The following is a 22,698-nucleotide window of genomic DNA, read 5'->3' as shown; positions in this document are numbered from 1 at the left end:
CAAAAGTTCTCCTAGCACAGTGGCAATTCTTTTCATTGCCAGTAGGGCAAGGAGGCCCCTTTCCTCTCAGCAGCCAAATCCCCCATCGCTACTTAACCAGTCAGGCCAGTTTCTCATATTTTTCAAGCCGATTTCTTCATCACTAAGATGAAGATAATGGATTCGTTCCATGTAGAAAGTGCTGAGGATAGTGAAAGAGGCCTGGAAAGTGCTTAATTAATACAGCCTCCTTTCGTTCCCTGTCAACCATGTGTTTATCATGTAAGTGAAGAGTACAGTGTTTCAGTAAGAGGCAAACAAGTCTCATTCCTTCCCATCCTGCGGCTTGGCTGCCCTGGAAAGGCTACGTGAAAGTGAGGCAGGCTGTTTGATTGATGTGTCAGTGAGAAAGGAGGGAGAAATAACACCCAGTGAAAGAATCCCAGGGTGATTGCAATCCGCACCCCAAATAATCAACGCTTGGTTCATGGAAGGTTCAACAAAACAACTGAGCAAGTCTGAGCACCGCAAACCCACTGTGGCTTTCTCTGATCCACCTTTGGGTAGGATATGCGTTTTAGACTTACCTTTAGACTATTTTTACTGAAACTAGAATTCACACAACTGATTTCAGAGGAGAGGAAAATATGGTTTGTCATGTTTAAGGGTAGAACACATGATTTTCTGTGACCTTTGTCACATTTCAACACAATATTAGACAGTGTGTTATTCCAAAATAATCTTTAAAGCAATAAATAACATTCCAAAACCAAGACGGGCAAGTTATGAGATCAGTTAAAACAGTATTTTAAAAAATGGGGCAATACCATCCACCCCTATTAATGCGAAGCCAGGTGAGCCTCAGATAAAGGAACAGACTCTTTCCTGGCGGGCTTCAGTGCACCTAGCCAGCCTTCACTGGCTCTTAGTGTAGGTGTCTGTATCGCTGTCTTTTTAGAAGCCTGGGACCCATGAGTGAGGAACAACGCTAGACACATTTCTTAGAGACACAACACCTTTTTCTTCAGTAGAATAGGTTTAAAAGTCACAGGGGAGAAGTAAGCAACATTTTGCAAGCAACAGAGAACAAGTAACACGGGGGGAAAGGCAAGACCTGCCATCATAGTGACTGCCATGATGGCCATGTTAGGAGCTTGTCCTCTGCAGGTGAAAGACAGGACACGACTCGTGTCGGGACAAACCTGAGACTTAGAATAAGTTTCTGAGTTCCTCATCCTAAGACATTTATCAAGTAAGGACTCGTCACTGCTGAGTGGGCGACTTCCACAGCCAGCCATCTGCAGAGGCACCGTTGTTAACAGTGGCACAGCCAAAGCTGTGAGTCTTAGTGGCCGAACAACTGATCTAATTGTCTTCACTGTTCCCTCTTTTTTTTTTTTTTTTTTTTTTTTTTTTTTTTTTTTTTTTTTTATCACAGAATCGGAAGACTGTTTGATGGTACAGAACCCATTGTTTTGGACAGTCTCAAACAGCACTATTTCATTGACAGAGATGGACAGATGTTCAGATATATCTTGAATTTTCTACGAACATCAAAGCTCCTCATTCCTGATGATTTCAAGGTGAGGGAATCCATGTTAACAGTAAATTTGTGATTTGTTTGGATGTGCTCCAAAATATTTCTAGTCCTACACCCTTACCACACACACCAACTTGAATGGCATCAGTAACCCCCTTAACATGGCTATTCTGTCTTTGTGAAGCGGAGTATATGGGCATTTAAGTTTTACAGAACGAGGATTTTTACTTAAATAAATAAATTATATTTTATTTTACAAAATTGAAAAGAAGTTGGTTAGATTCAACTTTAATTTCTGCTATGTCTTAGCAAGCTAGATAGTGAAAGGAACTTAACACAAAGAAAATTTCTCTCCCAGAAACCTAAGGTTAATATTAGTGATATACTTTTAGAACTGTTCCTTTTAAACAGAGTAGCAAGTATTGGCATAAGCAGAGTAAGGGAACCCTGGTAGGCAATGGAATTTAAACGGGGAGACACAGAAAGTGTTACTATTAGAAGGGAATTAATATGTGGAAATAGAATTTTGTGGCTGGTAATGTTTCTCTAAATAGGAGTTCTTTAAAACTACTAATGCCAAATACTATCTAAATTCAGAACCAATGCCCTACAGTCAATATGTTGCCCATGGAATAGCAAGAATCTGTCATAGCATCCAATAGAAAAAAGCACAACAGAAATTGTAATGTCCAGGTAGCAATAAACCTAATGAGAAATGTACAGAGAATATTTAAAACAGGAATTTCTATTTTGAGGCACAAAGACTTTTATACACAGAGGAATTTTTTAAAAGATCCTTGTAAAGCAGAAAAGATCATATTCAAAAGAAGAAATATTTGCAACAAAAGATTAATATCCATCATAAAAGACTTCCTCCAAATCTATAAAAGCATATAAATGATCTAGGGAAAATTTTTAGCTATAAACAAGAATTTCTCAAAGGGAGACAAAGATTTTGTCAGTAAATATTTAAAGTGATATTCAATCTTTTTCTAGTATCAAAGGTACAAAAATAAAATGATATAAACATTTTTATATAGTTTAACTAAAATGTTAAAGATAGATAGACACAATGTTGGGGGAATGTACAGTGTGCTCTGGAGGGGAAATGACTAACCTTCTTGGAGGAAAGTTGAGCAACAGCTATTAAAACATGCAGCAGGGCAGTGGTAGCATACGCCTTTAATCCCAGCACTCAGGAGGCAGAGACAGGTGGATCTCTGTGAGTTCAAGGCCAGCCTTTTCTACAGAGTGAGTTCCAGGACACCAGGGCTACACAGAGAAACCCTGTCTTGAAAAAAGGAATTTTTTTTTCAAACATGCATGCTTTCTAGCAATTCTTGCTTATGAATTTATCGTCTATAGATATTCACAAGAGCATAGAAACATGTGTGTACCTATAGCCATGTTTGTAATAGGAAAACTTAACAGGAGTTCAAAATCAGCAGATGGTAGGAAATAATATAGAATACCCATATAGCAGAATAATTTTAAAGAGTGTGGTTCATCTATATCTGTTGATATATGGAGCAAAACCATTCAGTGACAATAGCAAGTTATAAAATGATATGTGGTGTGTTTCTATTTATGTAAAATATCATGTATGTTGTGAATATTTGAAACAGCATCCTCTCAATACACAGATGTAGATCACTTACACTGAAGAGCTGTGATGTATTAACAAAGTCTTCGGAGCCTGGAATGTAAAGTGAGGTATACACCCTTTAGAGACCCTCAGCACTTATTGCTGCCCATGAGCAGCTCAGGGGTCGTCCTCACATTCATTAAGAGGATCAGGGGACTTGCTCATCCCCACCGCAGCCATTACTCTCCTTAGTTTCTTTTTTAAAGGGGCATAGACCACATAAAACAACCCCCCACTCCCCGATGTATCTCCTCTGTACTCTGATCCATTTGATTAATAATACTTGGCACATGCACAGTGTTTCAAGTTCAGATAAAAGAGGATGGCAGAGAGGCCCCTGAGCTCTTTATTAATTTGAGATCTGCTGATTTATAGCAGCTCACCTAAAACTTGGTCATATGGGTGCGGAGGATGCTCAGTGGGCAAAGGGCTTGCTATGCAAGCATGAGGATCTGAGTTCAAATCCTCAGCTTCCACATAAAAGCAAGGCACAGAGAGAGGTGAATGATGGGAGCTCGGAGCTAGCTACAATGGTAAGTAGTTCCGGGTTCCATTAAAGACCCTGTCTCAAAGACTAAAAATAATAATAATGTAGAGATTGCTAGAAGATAATTAGCATTGCCCTCAGATTTCCATATATCCTCGCACATACATCCACATGTGCACACTCCCCCACAAGCAGTAAATATATTAATAAATCCCAGCCATATAACCTTCTGAGACTGTCACTAAATATGCTGCACTAGCCTAACTAACTTGCTGCATGGTAATATTCTTTCAGGCAGAGACACATGTTTTTCTAAAGGATATTGTATACTGTGCCCATGATAATTGCTTATTTAGCTACAGAAGTCACAGGAGGCCAGATGCTGAGTGCCAGTAAACAATACCTGAAAACAGAAAGCATACATCTCTGTAATGTCATCATTTATAACTCATTTCTAACAGGAGTGTGACTCCAGGGAACCAAAAGATGGTAAATTGGGAATTACTATCAGAAAATAAATCTAACCTGATGGGCGATGTCATTCTGTAAATATGTTTCTCATACTGGTTAATGAATAAAGCACTGTTGGCCAATAGGAAAGCAAGATAGGCGGGACTAGGAGACAAGGAAGATTCAAGGAAGGAGTAAGGAGGAGTCAGCATGTAGAGACAGGAGAGAACAGAGGTCCTGGCCCACTCTCCTGTAAGATGAGACCATGTGGAAATACTTAGATTAAAAAAAAAATGGGTTAATAATTAAGACAGAGCTAGTGGATAAGAAAGTAGTACCTGGCCAACAAAATTATATCAAATACAGGGTCTCTGTGTGCTAATTGGGGGCTGGCGTGGCGGTGGGACCGGCGGCAGGGAAAACATACTAGTAACAATAACCATTTATTTTTAATGGCAGCATACTTTCAAGAAAGGAGCTCAGTATTTTAAACATATACCTTGGCTTAACCCTTAGTCACCAACTTCCATGGGCACTGTTCTGTCCCAGAATGCTCAGATTACATGCTGATGTGGCCAATTCCAGAGGTCACCCAGTTGCCTAGGACTAGGCCATTTGCTTTACCACACCTTTGGGGTGTCCCCTAAGGATTCCTGAACCCAAAATATCTGATGATCATCAACAGAACACATCCTTTAGTTGATCATAGCCCAAGCTTGGAGGGGGGGGGAACTTGTCGAAGCAGCTCACATATCTGGGAGGCCTTAAAATGCATCCTTTGGATCTGGTGGGAGTTAGGCTATACATCACAGTGTTCTGGGCCTGAGGGTGTTCTGGGCCTGAGGGTGAGCAGCAGGGCAAAGGATGGGGGCTGAGATGGCTGTTCAGCTCTGTGGCCCTTGATGGAATTAAGCCACAAAGCGGTTCAGTTCCTGGAACCAAACATGCCCATGTGAGCTGTCAGGATGCCAGAATTTTCCTTCTGACCCTGGCAATGGGACATGGCCCTGTCACATGGTAAGAATTGCTTTACAGGTTTGCTAGGGACAGTGATCATTGACTGCTTCCTTTTGGCTTCAGCCATTTAGTGCTGGGTAAACAAGGGTGTGAAATCTTACACTAGCATCCTGTGCCCATTAATACTCAGTTCCACAAATATGTCATCTATGCTAAAAGCCCACTTAACGATTCTGTTAAGGTCATATTTCAGAAGCTTGTGTCCTGGCTTCCACAAAAAGCCAGTTATCAGTGTAGGTGATTACAGAACATCTCTAAGTGGTTGTCTGTGGATTTAACTACCCTTCCTCTCATGATACCATCCTCAAATATAATGGCTTGCTTATTGCTACTTCAGTCCTGACATACAGACACAAATGTGGGTTTGTAATTCCCGGTACTCCAGAAGTCTGACACTTTGCTGTTATTCTTAAGAACCTATAAGATTCTCCCGCCCCCCCCCTCCCTCCTGCTTGTTATTTTTAACATCTTTGATAACAGTGCTCCTGTGATCATTCTCTAGGAATATCTACCCTTGCTAGATTTTTCACAACTCCACTACCGGGCAGGCCTAGCTTATTGATCTACACTGTATCCAATGTTTTAATATTGTAGAAGTATGCATCTACTGTAGAAAAACTGAAAATACAAAAGAGCAAAAAAAAAAAAAAAAAAAAAAAAAAAAAAAGATGTATGCACTGTATTCCCACTGCTCAGACTGCCAGTGTTGAAGTCTGCCCTAGTCTGCTTCTCTGTTGCTGTGATAAACACCATGACCAAAAGCAAGTTGGAGAGGAAAGGGTTTGCTGGGCTTACAGATAAAATCCATCATGAAGGCAAGCTAAGTCAAGAACCTGGGTATAGGAACTGAAGCAGAGACCACGGAGGATGCTGTTACAGGCTTTCTTCCTCTATCTTGCTCAGCTTATACATCCCTAGGAATAGCAATGTCCATAGTAGGGTGGGCCCTCTTCCATCAATTAAGCAATTAAGGAAATTCCAGCCCAAAGGCCTGTCTGATGGAGGCAATTCCTCATGTGACTCTCCTTCTTTTCAGACATGTCAAGTGGACAACCCAAGGAAACTATGACAGAAGCTTTTCCTGTATTTATTTTGACAATGTTCTACCATCCCTTTTTACTAAATCTTATTTCATGTAATACCATAACCACACCGAAGTTTACTTGTTCGATCCCAGAAATGCCCTGTACAAGTGGTTTTTCCTGAGACACTGCCTGATGACATGCTGAGTGAGAATTTACAGCTCATCACTCTCTGAACTATATAGTAAAGTTCCTACTCACTTAGCAATCAGGCTGGGCCAACTGTCCCACAGAATGGCTTGTCATCTAGACTTGCCTGTTTGCCATTCCTACAGTTTAGCTCATTCAGTCATCTCCTGATTTCATTTGACCTGGAAGTCATATCTGAAGGCCTTGTACATCTTACCAAGACACACACCCTGTGATATTGTGTGCTTCATGGTAGATCTCATGAGCAAGCTTGTGTTCAGCCTATGATGCTAGAGTTGAACTTTACCAGACACTGAGGCACATGCCCTTGGGCTATAGCAGAAATGAGCTCTGTGAAGCCGACTTTTCAGCCTCTGCATGGCCAACATTTGTGGCCCAGTGATTCTCTGGGGTTGGGCTGTCATGTACAATGTAGGACTTTGATCAGGTTTTCTGGCCTCTCCCCACCAAGAGCGGCAGCGTCTGGACCCCCCCCCCCCCAGTTATAGCAACAAAGAACGTCTCTAAGCCTTGCTACGTGCCCTCGAGCATTACAGTCAGCCCAGCCCAGAGGCAGCAGTCTAGCTAATGGACAAAGAGTGTTTACGGGGTGGGGTAGAGACTTCTGCTAGTTTATCTCATGGAATTATGGAAGCTGCCTTTCACCGGTAGAAACAGTAGGACAGTTCTGAGGATCTTGGCTGTTAGAATTCTCTGACTTCTAAATTGCTGTCACTACCATGGATCCATCCAGCAATGGCCAGAGTCTCTCCTCTACTCTGCTTCCCTTGAGCCAACCCTGGGACACAAGCATAGCTTCTAGTTATTTCAGCTGTGAGAACCTTCTCAAGACTGAGGGACCTCACTCCCACTCAGGATACCTGCGCCAGCCCCCTCAGCTGCTGACACCTTGCATCCCTCCCCCCATCCCCCCCCCCCCCCCCCCCGCGTTCCAGAGAGGATGTTACTCTTGCCAGTGTCTGCTTCTTTCCTCAGAGGATGCTGCCTTGGAGGCAGGAAATAAGCTGCAGCAACCTAGGAGGACAAAGGGGGGGGGGGCAGGCATTGAGTCCCAGCCTGGGCTCTTCCTGGACAGGCCTGGAGCCCCTCCCCTCCCCAGATCCTAATCAGGCCTGCCTCCTGCAGTGCAGTGACCATGTGACTGCAAGCCTGACTGTTGGTCCAGTGACTCTGCTGTCATCCTTAGGTCATGGCTAGCTGTGCAGGACTAGTCTTTCTCTGCAGGGAGTACAGGGGGCAGGGTCAACAACAAAGTACCGAATGGACACATTGCTGCATCCATCCCCTTTAATAGTCATCAAAAATAAATGCAAAGCTGGGTGCTATTCCACCCAAGGGTCACCAGGAGAGGCTGGGAGTCCCCTTTCACTGGTGAGGGAAGGACTTCTGGTACCAAGTCTCAGTCAGAGCAGGAGAACAGGAACAGATGAGCAAGCTGCTCAGGCTCTGAGAACAGAGAAACAAGCCCCAGCCTGGAGAGATGGCTCCATAAGATGCTAAAGTGTTGTTCACACAGGCACCAAGACCTGAGTTCCATGCGAGAACCCACATAAGGAAGCTGAGCATACACTCGAGGTATCAGCACTGCAGATGTGGAAACGTACAGCTCCCAGGGTTCACTGCCCGGCCAGACGGGCCTACCTGGCTTAGGCTTATGACAGAGCCGTGAAAAAACAAAGTGTAGAGCAACTGAGGAATGAAAGCCGTGGTTGGTTTCTGTTGTGTGCATGCATGTGTGCACACACGTGTGCATACACACATACATACACAGAGAGAGAGGAGGAGGAGGAGAAAACAGAATGCCAGCCTAAGAAAGAATTGCAGAGTGAGGCTAATGGTTAGCTTTAGAGGTCAAAGCACTGCAAAATCATGGTAGCTACCCCACCCCTTGTAGGGAAAAAGTCTTTAAAACTAAATGAAGGTAAGTCCTGCAGAGGTCTGTCACTTCTGATGGCTGCACACTGTTTTAAAACGAAAATGGTACCATCTATTCTATGAGACCCCTGCTGTTGGGAGCCAGCATGTCCCTCAGGGTCCCAGGAATACAACCCCACTGTCCTGAGTACTGACTGCATTCCCAGTAGATCTCCTGTGCTGCTGGGACCCTGGGTGGTGTTTGGCACAGATGTGGCTTTCAAAGTGGATGAGCGAGTGGCTCAGTTGCCCTGCAAGCATGACATGTCGGTCACTGTAAAACATCAAGTGCATCAGGAGCCACATAAGCCTTTGAAGGAGACAGGAACTGTGTGGAAAGCCCAGTCCCGGGGCACAGGCCCACCGAATGTGCTTCCTGTGTGGCAGGCAGGCAGGACTCTGACAAGGTAGCTCAGTTCCAGGCCTTAGAAGACGTTTTCCTGGAGAACCAGGTGGGCCCTAGGGCTCTTATAAGAGGGGACAAGGGCTCAAAGTTAGATTGAGACTGAACGAAGTGCTTTGATGACTGGCTTCCAGGAGACAGCTGGCCCCTAGCATCCGCAGGAGAGGTGTCCTGCTGACCTATTTCTGACTTCTGACTTCCCATGCTCAGAGAATGTGGATTTAAGCCACCGAGATTGCTGCTCTTACAGCAGCAATAAGAAACTAATGTACTGCGTAGTTACCCCCACCCCAAAACGTGTGTAATAAACAAAAACATTTTTCTAAGATTTATTTTTATTTCTCTGTGCGTGTGCGTGTGCGTGTGTGTAAGCATGCATGTGCACATGAGTGCCTGCACTGTGTATGTACAGGGTACCTATAAAGGCCAGGGGAAGGCATTGGATCTCCGGGAGCTAGAGTTACAGGCAGCTCTAAGCCACCTACATGGGTGCTGGGAACTGAACTTGTGTCCTCTGGAAGAGCAGCAGGTGCTCTTAACCACTGAGCCATCTCTCCAGTCCAAGAAACACATTTTTAAAACCTGATTTATTTGCATTTTGGAGTCCATCCACGTTTACTTGTTCTCCCATGTGCTTGTCTTCAGGTCTTAGGGAAGCTCACCTGTAAAGTGGGGTCTCCCTCTTCCTATATCAAAAAACTTACCATAAATTAAAAAAAAAAATACATATTCTATGAAGTTAAAATCACTGAAACGTGGTAAGTCTGTGAAAATCTGTTTCCCTTTAACAGTCAGAGCTGTGTCAGCCTTCACCATACTCCAGTTGCTGTGCCTAAAGCTCCTCACTTACAGGGGAGGCAAAACAGATACCGGGGCCCATCTTCCCCAGAGGGGCTGGAGTCCAGCCTGCTGTGCACTGCCTGTTTCCACAAATGCCTTGACATGAAGAGAGTAGAGTCATTTAGAACCTGTACAAGGCAAATAAGGACACTGTCAGATCAGAAGGGGACATTAGGAAATTTTCAAAGATTTAGAGGCAACGGAGTGGGAGCCAGGACCAGAGAACCCCCAAAAAGCTGTGTGAAACACTCAAAGCAGGAAGCTGAAATCATGGCATTAAACAGACCTGCTAAAGGATGGGACCAAGGTTTCTAAAGAAAACGCCAACAGGTCTGACTCCACTTTGTAGGGAGCTCTTGGGTGAGCCAAAACTAGAACTGTGTCCTAGGAGGTGCAGGGAGACCAACATAGAGGGCTCTGCCAAGAGAATGGATGGCCAGAGTAAACAGTTCGGAGAATGGGGACGTAGGGAGAGGGACCTGTGCAATGGTCAGGCTGGCCGATGCTGAGAGGCATTGCTGTCGTGATGAGCCGCCTGAATGGCTCCGCTCTTCTCCAGGGGTACTCTTCATCTCTGTGCAGCACAGACAGCTGTCTTCCCTGGGAACCAGGCACAGCAGTGGGACAAAGGACAGCACGGCCAGGATACAGTTAAGAGAGAGAAAATGATACCCACTGGTGAGGCCCATAGGATGCCACGCTAGGGCTCAGGGTGAAGGGAGGGAGAGTTCTAAAGCTCATGAGCATCAGAAGTTACCAAGAAAGGCCAGAAGTCTCCAAACAGCCATTGTTTCTCTAACATGCCAAGAGAAGATGATGGCCATCCATGGCCGGGCTTCAGAGTCATTTATAAAATATGTAATTTATGTAATTAGAGGGACAAAAAGTGAGCAAAGAAGAGCTCTAACCCCACGTCCTCTAGCCTCATTACATTTTATTTTTATTCATACATGTATTTATTGATTATTTACAGTGTGGGTGTTGAACCCAAGGCCACATCTTGCCAAACACCATCAGCTTTATTACCTTTGGATCATGAGACCTCTATCATGTCAGGGTTTGCTGTAGATGCAGCATTTTAGGTTTCCATCAGTTTCCTTGACAGAGGCTGAGGTCTAAACAGTGGAGGAGAAACTGGGGCAGTGTGGAGCTGTGACCCCATTCTAGAAAACCCTACTTTAAACTGCAGCAAGGCTACCAAATGCAGTAACTATAAGCTCAACATCTTAGAATGATGGCTTAGGGAAGTCCAGGCTCTATTCACTCTCTGAACCCCACAAAGCCTTGTTTGTAGCCCTGCTGACTTGTTACTTTGTATCATGATTCAGGTAGGAAGAGACCGCCCAGTTCAGAGAGACACATGACACTGGGCGTTGGATGAGGGCATCAAAGTTTTTGGTTAGAAAAAGTTCAAACTCCACCTTATGGAAGTTAGGGTGGGGTAAATTGGGGTAGCTCTCAGAACACTCTGGGATATCAAACAAGGATCTAGACCACAGCAGTGCTTATGAAGGGGGCTCAGAGACTGTTCTAGAAACAGAGATGGGGTACAAAGAGAGGATAACCTTTGCCCTGGGTGGGGGGGACAGGCAGAACAGCGCCTTTGACAGCCAAGCCCTAAGTCCCTACACGGCAAAGGACTTCCAGTTTGATAAAACTAGGCACTTGAGTTGGGGAAATGGCCCTGTATTACCTGGGTGTGCTGTGTTACCGGGTTCTTAAAAGTGCAAGAGGAAGCAGAAAGGTCAGAGTCAGAAAAAGATGTGGCAGGAAGGCAGAAGGAGGAGAGATCCTGAGGCCGCCAGCCGGTGGAGGGAAGGGGAGGTGGGGTGGGAAATAGGTTTCTGCCAGATCCCTGGAAGGAGTCATGCTTAAAAAGCTATTGTAGACTCCGGCGGCGTAGCCTTTGACCAGGACTATGAGAATGACCGGTATCACAATGTTTGTTATTTTTGTTAAGGAAAGGTTTGTTTTGGCTCACGGGCTTAGAAGGCTGCATCCAAGGTGGTGGAGAATGCATGGTCCAGTTCACACTTGCATTCTGGGAAGCAGAGACAAAGGGGATGCTGCCAGCCATCTGGCTGTTCCCTTTCTCCGCTCCCGTTCCTGCCAGCAGCCGCTGGAAACATGGTGTCCTCAACAGAGACAGAGCTGAGCAGAGGCCATCTGTACGCTCTTGAGTGACACCTTCAGGGATGTGTGCTATTGGGGTGTCAGGGAGCGTATGGACCATGTCAAGTCCAAGTGGCTGCTGAGGGCCCTCAGAGCCACTGCAAATGGAGAAGAGCTGGAAGGCTAATTTCAGCCTCTATGGTGCAGGAGTACAGTGTCTGAAGGGCAGATCAGCAGCAAAAGGTAAAATCACAATCACCACACTCAGGGTGTGGGACACTTTTTCTACTTTTCTGGCCATTTGTTTTTCTACCGTTGAGAACTGTCTACTCGCTTTGGGGGTGTTTAATCTTGGTTTTTTTTTTTTTTTTTTTTTTTTTTTTACTGACTCTAGGTATTAACCCACTGACAGAGGTCTAGCCGGCAGAGGGTTGCTCCTACTTCATGGCTGCCCCTGCTGCCCTCTGGGCTGTGTAGAAGGCTTTGGCTTCCTGCAATGCTATTGGTCAGTTCAGAAAGTCCTTTCAATGCATATCTTGTCTAGCAATGTTAGGGTCTTACAGTCAAATCTCATGCATTTTAATGATTTTTTTTTTTTTAACAAGCTACAAGATAAAGGCATTCTTTTGAAATCATGTTCCCTGAGCTGTCAGGGAGATAGAGTTAAGGGTGGCTTTGCAGTTTCATCTCCCTGCTGTCAGGATTCAGGTCACTAAGAAGACCAATGACAACAAACTTTGGTGAGAATATGTGGGGAGACAGGAGTCTTTATATGCTGCTGGTGGGAAGGCTCCCTGCTGTAACCACTATGGAAAGTACCGTGCAGGTGCCAAAAACAAAACAGGACAAAAGCAAAAATACAAGTAAAGGACTTGAGCAAGCAGCCAAAGGAACCTAAGTCAGGCGCGTCCTCATCCATGTTTAATACTTAACAGTTGCCAAGACACACAGCCAGCCCAGATGCCCATCACAGAGCTCATAAAGCTCCATCCTCAAATCCACTGACGTACAAAATTATCCTCTGATCCCCCCACACACACACACACACGTCACGGGGCACATTGACCCGTACACGTACAGGATGTACACAATAATAATAAATAATAAGAGTTTTATAAAGGAAGTGTAGTGTGTACAACACAGCGGAATTTTATTCAGTGGTAAGGAGGCGCAAAATCATGCAAGTAGCAGGGGGAAGAATGAAACTCGGGGTCATGCTAAGCACATTAAGCACGAATGTCACATTTATTTTGTATGCAGGATCTGGGTGTGTGAGAGAGAGAGCGAGAGAGGGAGAGAGAGACAGAGGGAGGGAGAGATAAATAAAAGAGGGACTTTAGGAGAGGAAGGAGAGCTGAATGGGCTGGGGGTATTGTGAGGAAAATGGAAGCAGAAGGCCCCCGTTTGTCAGGGAGGGAGGGGCAGGCCGTGTGCAGGGGGTGATACAGGAACCAGTAAAAGCCTGGCATAGTGAGACATCTTCATGGGGGTCACAGGGAAACCTGTTGCCTTTTGTTTCAAGTATTTACTATTTTATTTTATTATTTGGGGTGGGGTGGGGTTTCTTTGTTTTCCAAGTCTGTGTAACTGCCCTGGTTGTCCTGGAACTCACTTTGTAGACCAGGCTGGACTCAAACTCACAAAGACTCACCTGTCTCTGCTTCCCGAGTGCTGGGATTAAAGGCGTGCACCACCACGGCCCATTCGATTTGTTTTTAAACAAACTTTTTTGTTTTGATCACCATAACTCCAGAGAGAGTTAGGACAAACAAGTTGGTGGCATGGGAAAATCCAGGTCTTTCTACCACTGCCATTTATAACAATCAAAGCTGCCAAAACCTGTAAGTGCCATAACTTGTTAGAGCCAACTTCCAGTGGCTGGGGAGATTCAGCCAGAGACCCAATGACTGTTCCGTGCTGTGGGACAGATTTCTCCCTGGGGTCAAGCTGGGCAAACAGGCTGTTCCCAACATCTTTACTAGGAAACCCATGTGCATTAATAGAACTCATACTGATTAGTAATGTATTGTGTGGGCAAGCAAGCAGCAACCCCCTCTGCTTATACAGCTCTCAGTTATGGTCTTTTTGGTGTGTGCGTGCGTGCGTGCGTGCGTGCGTGCGTGCGTGCGTGCGTGCGTGCGTGCGTGCGTGCGTGTGTGTGTGTGTGTGTCGGTTGCAATGCTGGGACTTGAACCCAAAGCCTTACACATGTTAGATAAGTACTATGCTGCTTAGTTACCTCCCTGGCTTTTACTTAAGGTTTCCTGTTGTTTAAAGGCAGGATCTAATTGAGTTGCCTGGGCTAGCCTTCCAATTTCAATCCTGCAAAGTAGCTACTGTTATGGATTCTGGATTTTATTTTGGGGATGTGTGTACATGTGTTCATGTGTGTGCATGCACGGGAATACATGTATACTCACTTGGAGGCCAGAGGTCAGCCTCGGGTGCTGTTTCTCAGGACTCCATGCACTTTGTCGTTGAGACAGGAGTCTTACTTCCTGGAATGTGGTGACATTAGGCTGGCTGGCCAGTGAGCCTCGGGGATCCACTTGTCTCCACATGCCCAGAGCCAGCATGACGATGCTGCCCAGCTTATTTCCTTGGGTACCCACACTTAGCCAACCACTCTGTTCCTCCCCAGTCCTCCATTCCGTTTCTAAATCTCTGAGAATGTTCATCTTAATAAATATTGTAGGTCCTTGCAGTCACTATAATTTAAAAAAGAACAAGGTTCCGGAGTAGAGGCCCTAGGAAGCTGCACAGAAACCCAGGTCTCCTGTCTCCTGCTCTTAAGGCTTGACACCTTAAGAAGTTTTGATATTATTGTTCTTTTTTTTCGTTTTTGTTTGTTTGTTTGGTTGGTTGGTTTTTCAAGACAGGATTTCTTTGTTGTAGCCTTGGCTGTTCTGGAACTTACTTTGTAGACCAGGCTGGCCTTGAACTCACAGAGATCCTCCTTTACCTCTCAAGTGCTGGGATTAAAGGTGTGCACACCACACCCACCCTGTGGTCTTGAAATAGAGTTTCATGTAGCCTTGGCTGGCTTTGAACTCCTGACCCTCCTGCCTTCACCTTAAAAATTCTGTGATTATAGGTCGGTAGACATATCCACCTTGATTTTGCCCTATCTTGAGATAGGGCTAATTCTCAATTTCTTAAAAACCAAACCATGCCTCCGGAGTCAGGAGGCCATGCAGATAGAAACATGGCTTCCTTTGCTGGAAAGAGGAAAGGCAGAGTAAGGATGTATCAGACTCTTCGAGATGAATGTCCCTGACAGCATCTTACACCTAGTCTTTATTTCCCGATATGGAAAATGAACTGTCCAATGAGAGGCCCACTGGTACCAACCATTGTACCATTCCCCTGGTCTCTCAGGAAGATGTGAATGAAGCTGCTGCCATGGTTACTGCTTCCTTGGGGGAGGAGAGAGAGAGAGAATAAGAACTGTAGGTGTAGTTCTGGCCCACCCTCTGCTTCTGGGCCGTCCATTGCTCTTAGAAGCACAAGGCCGTGTATTTACAGAGCCGACTCTCGTGTGAATGGCAAGCACCAGCTGTCAGCTTGGGCTCATGGAAGGAAGGCAGCAATGACTTTGTCAGCTGATTAAAGCATTCTCAGTCGACATGTCTGGACAAGTATCCACTTGTCTCACACCCAGGGATGATTGTGACCATAGCTACGTTGAGACATAATATTGACCTGCTTTTCAACATCGCCTCTCATGCTGCCTTCCATTCCACCCTTGGCCCCATTCTCCCTGTGTGAATTTCGGTACCCATCCCATAGACTCGGGGCTTTAATTCAGGCCATGTGTGTGCGCCCTGAGAAAAAGGACCCACACCTCAGTGTTTCAGAAACGGCTAAGCCCCCTTTCTCATCCAGTTCACAGGGGTTGTGTTTCGGTGACATCTCTGCTTTGAGACAACTCTGACAGGTGGCAGGAAGAACCTTCCAAATCTCTATCGGCCTCGCCCAAACCATCACATACCAACACCCAAGTTTAAGTAAAAGTTCCACGCACATGCTCTAGACACCCACTCGAGGTTATGTTGCCTTCTACAGTTTCCCACAATGGGTTCTGAAGGTGGCAAGGGCTGGAGGCTCCCATGAGTGTATCTGCAGCCGAGCCGAACCTCATGTGTGTTCCATCAGAGCGGATTAAATTTAGATTCCCACCAACATCATCCAGCTTGAAATGCCCGGGTGCATCTTTGAACTAAAAGTGAATCCTCTCCCATTTCAGCGTTCAGTTGTGTAAGGATGGTGCCTAGTTTTGTAGATTTGAGGACTTAATTCATGAAAAGCTCTGAAACAGGCCTATCTGCTAGCTCCCAGTGCCCTATTTCATTAACAAAATGAATGAATGCCTGGGTTAGGGTTTCTGTTGCTATAATGAAACACCAGGACCAAAGCAACTTGAAGAGGAAAGTGTTTTTGAGCTAATACTTCCACATCGTTGTTCATCACCAAAGCGGTCAGGAAGGAACTTGAGCAGGGTGGGGACCGGGAGGCAGGAGCTGATGCAGAGGCCATGGTGGCTGCTGCTTGCTCACTTGTTCTCCATGGCTTGCTCAGCCTGCTTTTCTCACCAGCCCAGGGATGGCACCACCCACAGTGGGCTGGACCCTTCGCCACTGGTCACTAATTGAGAAAATGCTCTACAGGCAGGCCCACAGCCCGATCTTGTGGAGGCACTTCCTCATTTGGGTTCCCTCTTCTCAGATGACTACAGTTTGTAACAAGTTGACATAAAACTAGCCAGCACAGTGAGTGGATGAGTGAGTGAATGCAAATTGAGTCTTTACAAATGTGTTGTAAGTGAAACGTTTGCATTTAGATTTGATTATTGAACCGCAACACAAATGAATAGACATCAATTTCCTTTTTAATATTAACATTTAAAATTAGTCAATTTCATACATACATATAAGATTGTATTTTGACCACCCACTCCTTCCCCCAACTCCTCACAAATCTATGCCTACTCCAATTTGATGTCCCCTTTTTTTGTAATGACCCACTGAGTCCAGTCTGTGTTGTCCATATGCTCATGAATGTGGAGCCATCATACTGCCCAGCTGACCATCCACTGGAGCATGGTCAGCCTACCCAGGCCACACCCTTAAAGAAAGCATACTCTTCCTCTCCTTACAGTCATGAGTTGTCAGCAGCACCTCAGCTAGCAGCGGGGACTTGTTAGCCCTTCTCTGTCCTCGATAGAATGTGTAGACACAGCCATGGCTGCTGTAAGTTCATGACTACAGTGGTTCTGTCGTGTCCACAAGTATTACACACACCTGTAGTCCCAACACCTGTGGGGGAGGGTGGGGGTGGAGGGCCGTGAGTTCGAGGGCAACCTGGGCTACCTAGTAAGATCCTGAGCAAAACAAAGCACGACCGTTTTTGGCACCTTACATATTTTTCCCACCATGAAATGCCTTTTTATTCCCCCCCCCCAGGACTATACTTTGTTATATGAAGAAGCAAAATATTTTCAACTTCAGCCAATGTTGTTGGAGATGGAGCGATGGAAACAGGACAGAGAAACTGGCCGCTTTTCACGGCCCTGTGAGTGCCTCGTGGTGCGTGTGGCTCCGGACCTGGGAGAAAGGATCACACTCAGCGGGGACAAGTCCTTAATAGAAGAAGTGTTTCCAGAGATTGGCGATGTCATGTGCAACTCCGTCAATGCAGGCTGGAATCACGACTCAACACATGTCATCAGGTTCCCACTGAACGGCTACTGTCACCTCAACTCAGTCCAGGTAGGTATGCCGGCACATTCCGAACAGCATCAGTGCCGTTCTCAAAGCTGTCCCTTAGCCTCCCTTCCACTAGCGCCTTTCCTCCAGGGAGCTGAGGAGCTGTCATTGCAGTGCCCACATTAGGTAGGGGCTTCTCAGTCTCCTCAGCATCCATCCCATAAATCCACGAGTCTTTACTGAGCACCTATTATGTGCTCAATACTGTGCGAACCAATTATGAAAACAAGACAACAGCTGTGTGTTTCTGGAGTTTTTGTCTCAGAAGTGGGGTGGGGGCAGACATTAACCAACATAAATACTGCCCAAATGGTAGTAATGAGACAGTGTTTGTGTTAGTGTTCACTGTAACAATTACCTGAGAGAAACAACTTAGTAGTTTCTTTTGGCTGTAGTCTCAGAGGCAATCACTTGCTTCCATTGTTTCTTGGGCTGTGGTGACTCACAGGTATGGTAAAGCAAAGTTGCTCACTTAATGGTGGCCAGGGCAATAAACAGGAAGTGACCCTGGCAAGATGTACCTTTAAGTGAGCAACTTTTTCCAACCAGGCCCATTCATTGTGACTTCATCAGTGAATCAAGGAATTAGGTTAGTCCACCAGCTGGAGAACAGGCTTTCTACAGCCAAGCCCCGTGGGGTGCACTTTATACCCAACCCCTAGTGGTCTTCCAGGCAGAATGGTCAAGTTGTGAGGAGCCCACAGTGGAAGTGCCCTCCCTCAGCATGTTGAGTGCTATCAGGAATGTCACTTGACGAGGCATTAGCGGGAGTGAGTTTGTGCTAGAACACGAGGCCATAGTGAGCCTCAGAGAGCTGTCAGCACTCAGAATTTTCTGTTTTAGTGGGGCTTGTGGGGGAGAAGGGTTGTTGTGTTTGGTGTTCATTTGCTTGTGTGAGACAAGTGGAAAGCCAGAGAGACAGTGGAAACCAGAGAGACAGAGGAGAGCCAGAGAGAGGAAAGCCAGAGAGACAGAGGAAAGCCAGAGAGACAGTGGAAAGTCAGAGAGAGGAAAGCCAGAGAGACAGAGGAAAGCCAGAGAGACAGTGGAAAGCCAGAGAGACAGAGGAAAGCCAGAGAGACAGAGGAAAGCCAGACGGTGGAAACCAGAGAGACAGTGGAAGCCAGAGAGACAGAGGAAAGCCAGAGAGACAGAGGAAAGCCAGACGGTGGAAACCAGAGAGACAGTGGAAAGCCAGAGAGACAGAGGAAAGCCAGAGAGACGGTGGAAACCAGAGAGACAGTGGAAACCAGAGAGACAGTGGAAAGCCAGTGTAGAATTTTGAACAGAAGAGGAAACTGCTGTAACGTGTTCTAAAATAAATACTCCAGGGTCCAAGAATGTAGATCAGTTGGTAGAGGGCTTACCCAGCATGCACTGGGCACTGGTCTGATTCTTAGTTCCTAAGAGCTGTGGTGCATCCCTGTAATTGTAGCACTTGGGAGGTGGATGCAAGAGGATCAGAAATTCAAGGTCAGGGCTAGAGAGATGACCCAGAGGTAAGGACCACTTGGGTTCAGAACCTGGCATCCACATAACCGCCTGCAACTCCAGCTCTGACATTCTCGCCTGTCCTTAGGCAACTATACACAAATGATGCACATATATATTCACATAAATAAAATGATATAAAGAAATTCAAGGCCGTCTTCAGCTGATTAACAAGTCCAAGGCCAGCTTTGTCTATATGAGTCCCTGTCTTTATATATATATATATATACATATATATATATGTATATGTATATATGTGTGTGTGTGTGTGTGTGTGTGTGTGTGTGTGTGTGTGTGTGTATGTGGAACAGTAGATGATAATAGAGAAAACGAGGAGGCAGGTTACAAAGCAGTGGTCTCTGAGTGCCTTAACTGCTGGTGTCACAAGCTTTCTGACTATGGCTAGGAGTTGTAAGAAGCCTGACAGGTTTTTAACGGAACTGGAATGGAACTTTGGGAAAAGAAAAACATTGGGTGGGATTGAGGCTTTGGTGTAGACCATTCGAGGGGTTTCGCGCCTTAGAAGCTGATAGGTGCTGTTTCTATCTTAGCTCAGTGTGCTGAGCTGATCTGCCCTCTCCTGGACTGAGGTCAGTGGGTCACTGTCCTCTGACAACAGCTGTGAGAAGGCAGAGGCACACCCATGTCTTCCCTCAGAGCCCTGCCATTGAACGCTATTAGAAGGCAGCCAGCTGAAAGTGCCCCCCCACACACACACACTCAGTCCCTACTAAAGATAGTTGGAACTGGCCCATGACTTTGTTCATTGTCTTGTCAACAGTGGGCTGGGACGGAGCTCAGTGGCAACGTGCTTACCTAGCAAATGCAGAACATGTCTGTGTCCCACTCCCAGCATCACGAAGTGCTCTCCAAGAGTTTAAAGGCTAGAAATACTCCCAGGATCATGCTGCCTCAGGGAAACTGTCACACGGTGTTTATAATTTTACAAATGTATAAGCAGCTGTCCCTGGACAGAATAGCAGGAAACTCAGAAAAATGAGACCTGCCAGCATCCAGAGAGAGGAGTCCAGTTTTACTGGGGTTCCAGAGAGTAACGTTTGCATTCTCACCTATGTGGATGGCACCCCCTGGTGGCGTGAGGTGGTCGTACACACACACACACACACACACACACACACACACACACACACACACACACACACACACACACACACACACACACACACACCCAGACGGGGTTGCCTCCAAATGCCTGTGAAGCCTCAAAGCCTTTCTCCTCCCACACACACTGCCAGGTGCCTATAGAGCCAGGCACAGCATCCAAACGCAGACTGAGGAGGTCTCAGTCCCTCCCCCGGCCAGTGAGCACCTTGTCTTCTGTATGCCTGGTGCACTGATCAGCTGTGCATATCTCACCTGCGTCACCTTCATCAATCACATGGCCCCAGCACGTTCTTGCTTCCCACTCCAGCCACCACCAAGAGGTAGACATCTGTCTGTCAGTACACAGAGGCTTAGGGACAGGGCATCAGATACCTGCAGATCTACCCTGGCATTTAAACATTCCTAAAAGGGTTCTGAAGCCAAGGAACTTCGCTATGGACTTGGTGTTTAACCAGCCCGTGAGTTAGCTCACCTGGTAGAAGTGCTTGCCCTCAAGACTGGTGACCTGAGCTCAGTTGCTGAGACCCAGGTGGCAGAAGGAGAGAGGTGACTCTCTCTCTCTCTCTCTCACACACACACACACACACACAGAGGGGGGTTATATATATAAATAAACTAAGAAAAATAGAAAGGAAGCAATAACTTTCTAAGCTGTTTCCACAGCATTGAAACAAGCACTTGGGTGCATGCAAGCCAGCACTGTGTCACACCATACATCTGTCACATTCTGTGTATGATAACCTCTGGGGAGGAAGACAGCCTGTGTTCAAGGGCCCCTGGGGGAAATAAGCATCAGAATAAGGTTGCTGTTGTCTGATAATTCTCACGCTCATATGTCCTCTCCCAGGGGGCAGAAGATCCTTTGAAGGCACACCAAGGCCACGCTCACTGACAGGTTTCATTCCCTCCTCTGCTAGAGAATCCTGCTCAGAGTTCTGGCTCCCACCATTTATCCACCGGAACGTAGGGAAGGCTCCCATCACCCTGTCATTAGGCCGATCTGATGTGCACAGTAAATTCACCTGTACCAACTGAGTAACACCTGTGGAGAGGGCTGGCAACTGTTCTGTCTGTATTTCTTGAGCACATGCTCTTGTTTTTCCAGTCTCTTCTAGTACATTATTTTGCTCCTATGCTTTGTAGAAAAGTTGGTGATAAGAAATGATAATTGAGAGGCCAGAAGAGATGTAGCTAGCTCTCTTGTGGAGCGCTTGCCTAGCATGCACAAGATCCTGGGTTCAGGCCCCAGCACCACACTTAATGAGTTAGCTAATCAATTAATTATAATTAGGCTTGCCTTGCTGAGTTATATTTAGGGTTTTGCTTGCTTACTTTCAGCCAAACACGCACTGTGTAGCTGAAGCTGCTGAGGCTGGTCCCATGCTCTTGATCCTCCTGCCTTTGCCTCCCAAGTGTTGAATGTCACACGGCATATGATCCACCTTATCAGTGACATTTTGAGAGTTAGCAGCATTTCACTCCACTCCAAAAAAAAAAAAAAAAAAAAAAAAGGTTGAAGCAAGCTTGTGTCTAAAGTTTTGGCTTATGGCGCTCCTTCCCTTTAGAGATCGGCAGAATTTGATTCTGTCCAGTGAACTGTCTGTGGGAATCCCAAAGAAACAGTGCTCAATTAGCTTCCTGTCTCCCTATCTTGGAGTCGTAGGGCTGGCTTCCGGTATTGAAGTGTCCCACATGCAGCACATGCAAGGATCTGGCTAGCATTTGACTTGAGCATTGAACATTTAATTAAAGCTCATTTAGGCTACAGCAGACCTTTTCCGTCTCTTCTTGTTTGTTTGTGGTACTAGCGGCCCAAGCCAGGCTTTGTGCACACTATGCAAGCAATTCTACAAGTGAGCGGTAGCTCCAGCTGCGACTACTTTCTGTTGAAAACTGTTGCCGTCATTCTTGAATGTGCGTGAATTGAGCTTTGGAACCTCTTTGGCGTGTCCATGTGGCCAGTGAACTTGTTCTTGCCCCTAAGCAGATGCCTGTCTTGTGTTTTCACAGGTCCTCGAGCGGTTGCAGCAAAGAGGATTTGAAATTGTGGGCTCCTGTGGGGGAGGAGTGGACTCATCCCAGTTCAGTGAATATGTCCTCCGACGGGAACTGAGGCGGACACCCCGAGTACCCTCGGTCATCCGGATAAAACAGGAGCCACTGGACTAAACAGACATATTTCTTATGCAAAAAAGAAAACATACGCAACCAATAACAATATTCGAAAAGGAACATTTGTGTGCAGCTGGGACAGTAAACCAAGCTCTGAAGCTAAAATTGAATAAAAGACATTTATATCCACTAGAAATCACACCTGTATTCCTATGGGAACAATTGGAATTATGATATCCTCCAGATGTAAAAACAATATATAAATATAAATATATATATACATATATATATATATCAAAAGGTAGGAAATGCAAAGAGAGAGAGCTATGGTGGGTGCTGCGATGGCCAGCCACGAGTGTCCTGGGTCTCTGAGGTCTCTGTCCAGTAAATAAGCCATGAGCAGGGAGGACAGTCTCCTTACACAGTCAATTGCCAACAGCCATCCATTGTTTCTTTTTCCTTTATCTTTCTTCCTTTTCTTTCTTCCTTCCTCTTTTTTTTTTTTAAAAAAAAACAAACAAAACACCCCACTGGCGTTTCTTTGCAAGTGGAGGTTTCATGTTTCGTCAGGTAGGGACCAGGAGGG

At 45.8% G+C, this 22,698-nt stretch overlaps 1 protein-coding gene across 2 annotated transcripts in view; it reads left to right on the top strand.

Moving 5' to 3' along the window:
* The window catches only part of Kctd1 (potassium channel tetramerization domain containing 1), a 96,608-nt gene extending 74,206 nt beyond the window's left edge, over positions 1 to 22,402 (top strand). Inside the window, exons 3-5 of one of the 2 annotated variants that reach the window (XM_051202131.1) lie at positions 1,418 to 1,562; positions 17,082 to 17,387; positions 22,011 to 22,402. In XM_051202131.1, the coding sequence (XP_051058088.1) occupies positions 1,418 to 1,562; positions 17,082 to 17,387; positions 22,011 to 22,169 (610 nt within the window). In that variant the 3' untranslated portion in view covers positions 22,170 to 22,402. The remainder of the gene's footprint in view (positions 1 to 1,417; positions 1,563 to 17,081; positions 17,388 to 22,010) is intronic. The other variant, XR_007835665.1, reaches the window with a different exon arrangement.
* Positions 22,403 to 22,698: the final 296 nt, after the last annotated feature.

Source organism: Phodopus roborovskii, unplaced genomic scaffold (genome assembly GCF_943737965.1).
Source record: "Phodopus roborovskii unplaced genomic scaffold, PHOROB, whole genome shotgun sequence".
NCBI classification, from domain to species: Eukaryota; Metazoa; Chordata; class Mammalia; order Rodentia; family Cricetidae; genus Phodopus; species Phodopus roborovskii.
The sequence above is the reverse complement of the archived record's forward strand: the minus strand, read 5'-3'. Positions and strand labels throughout refer to the sequence as shown.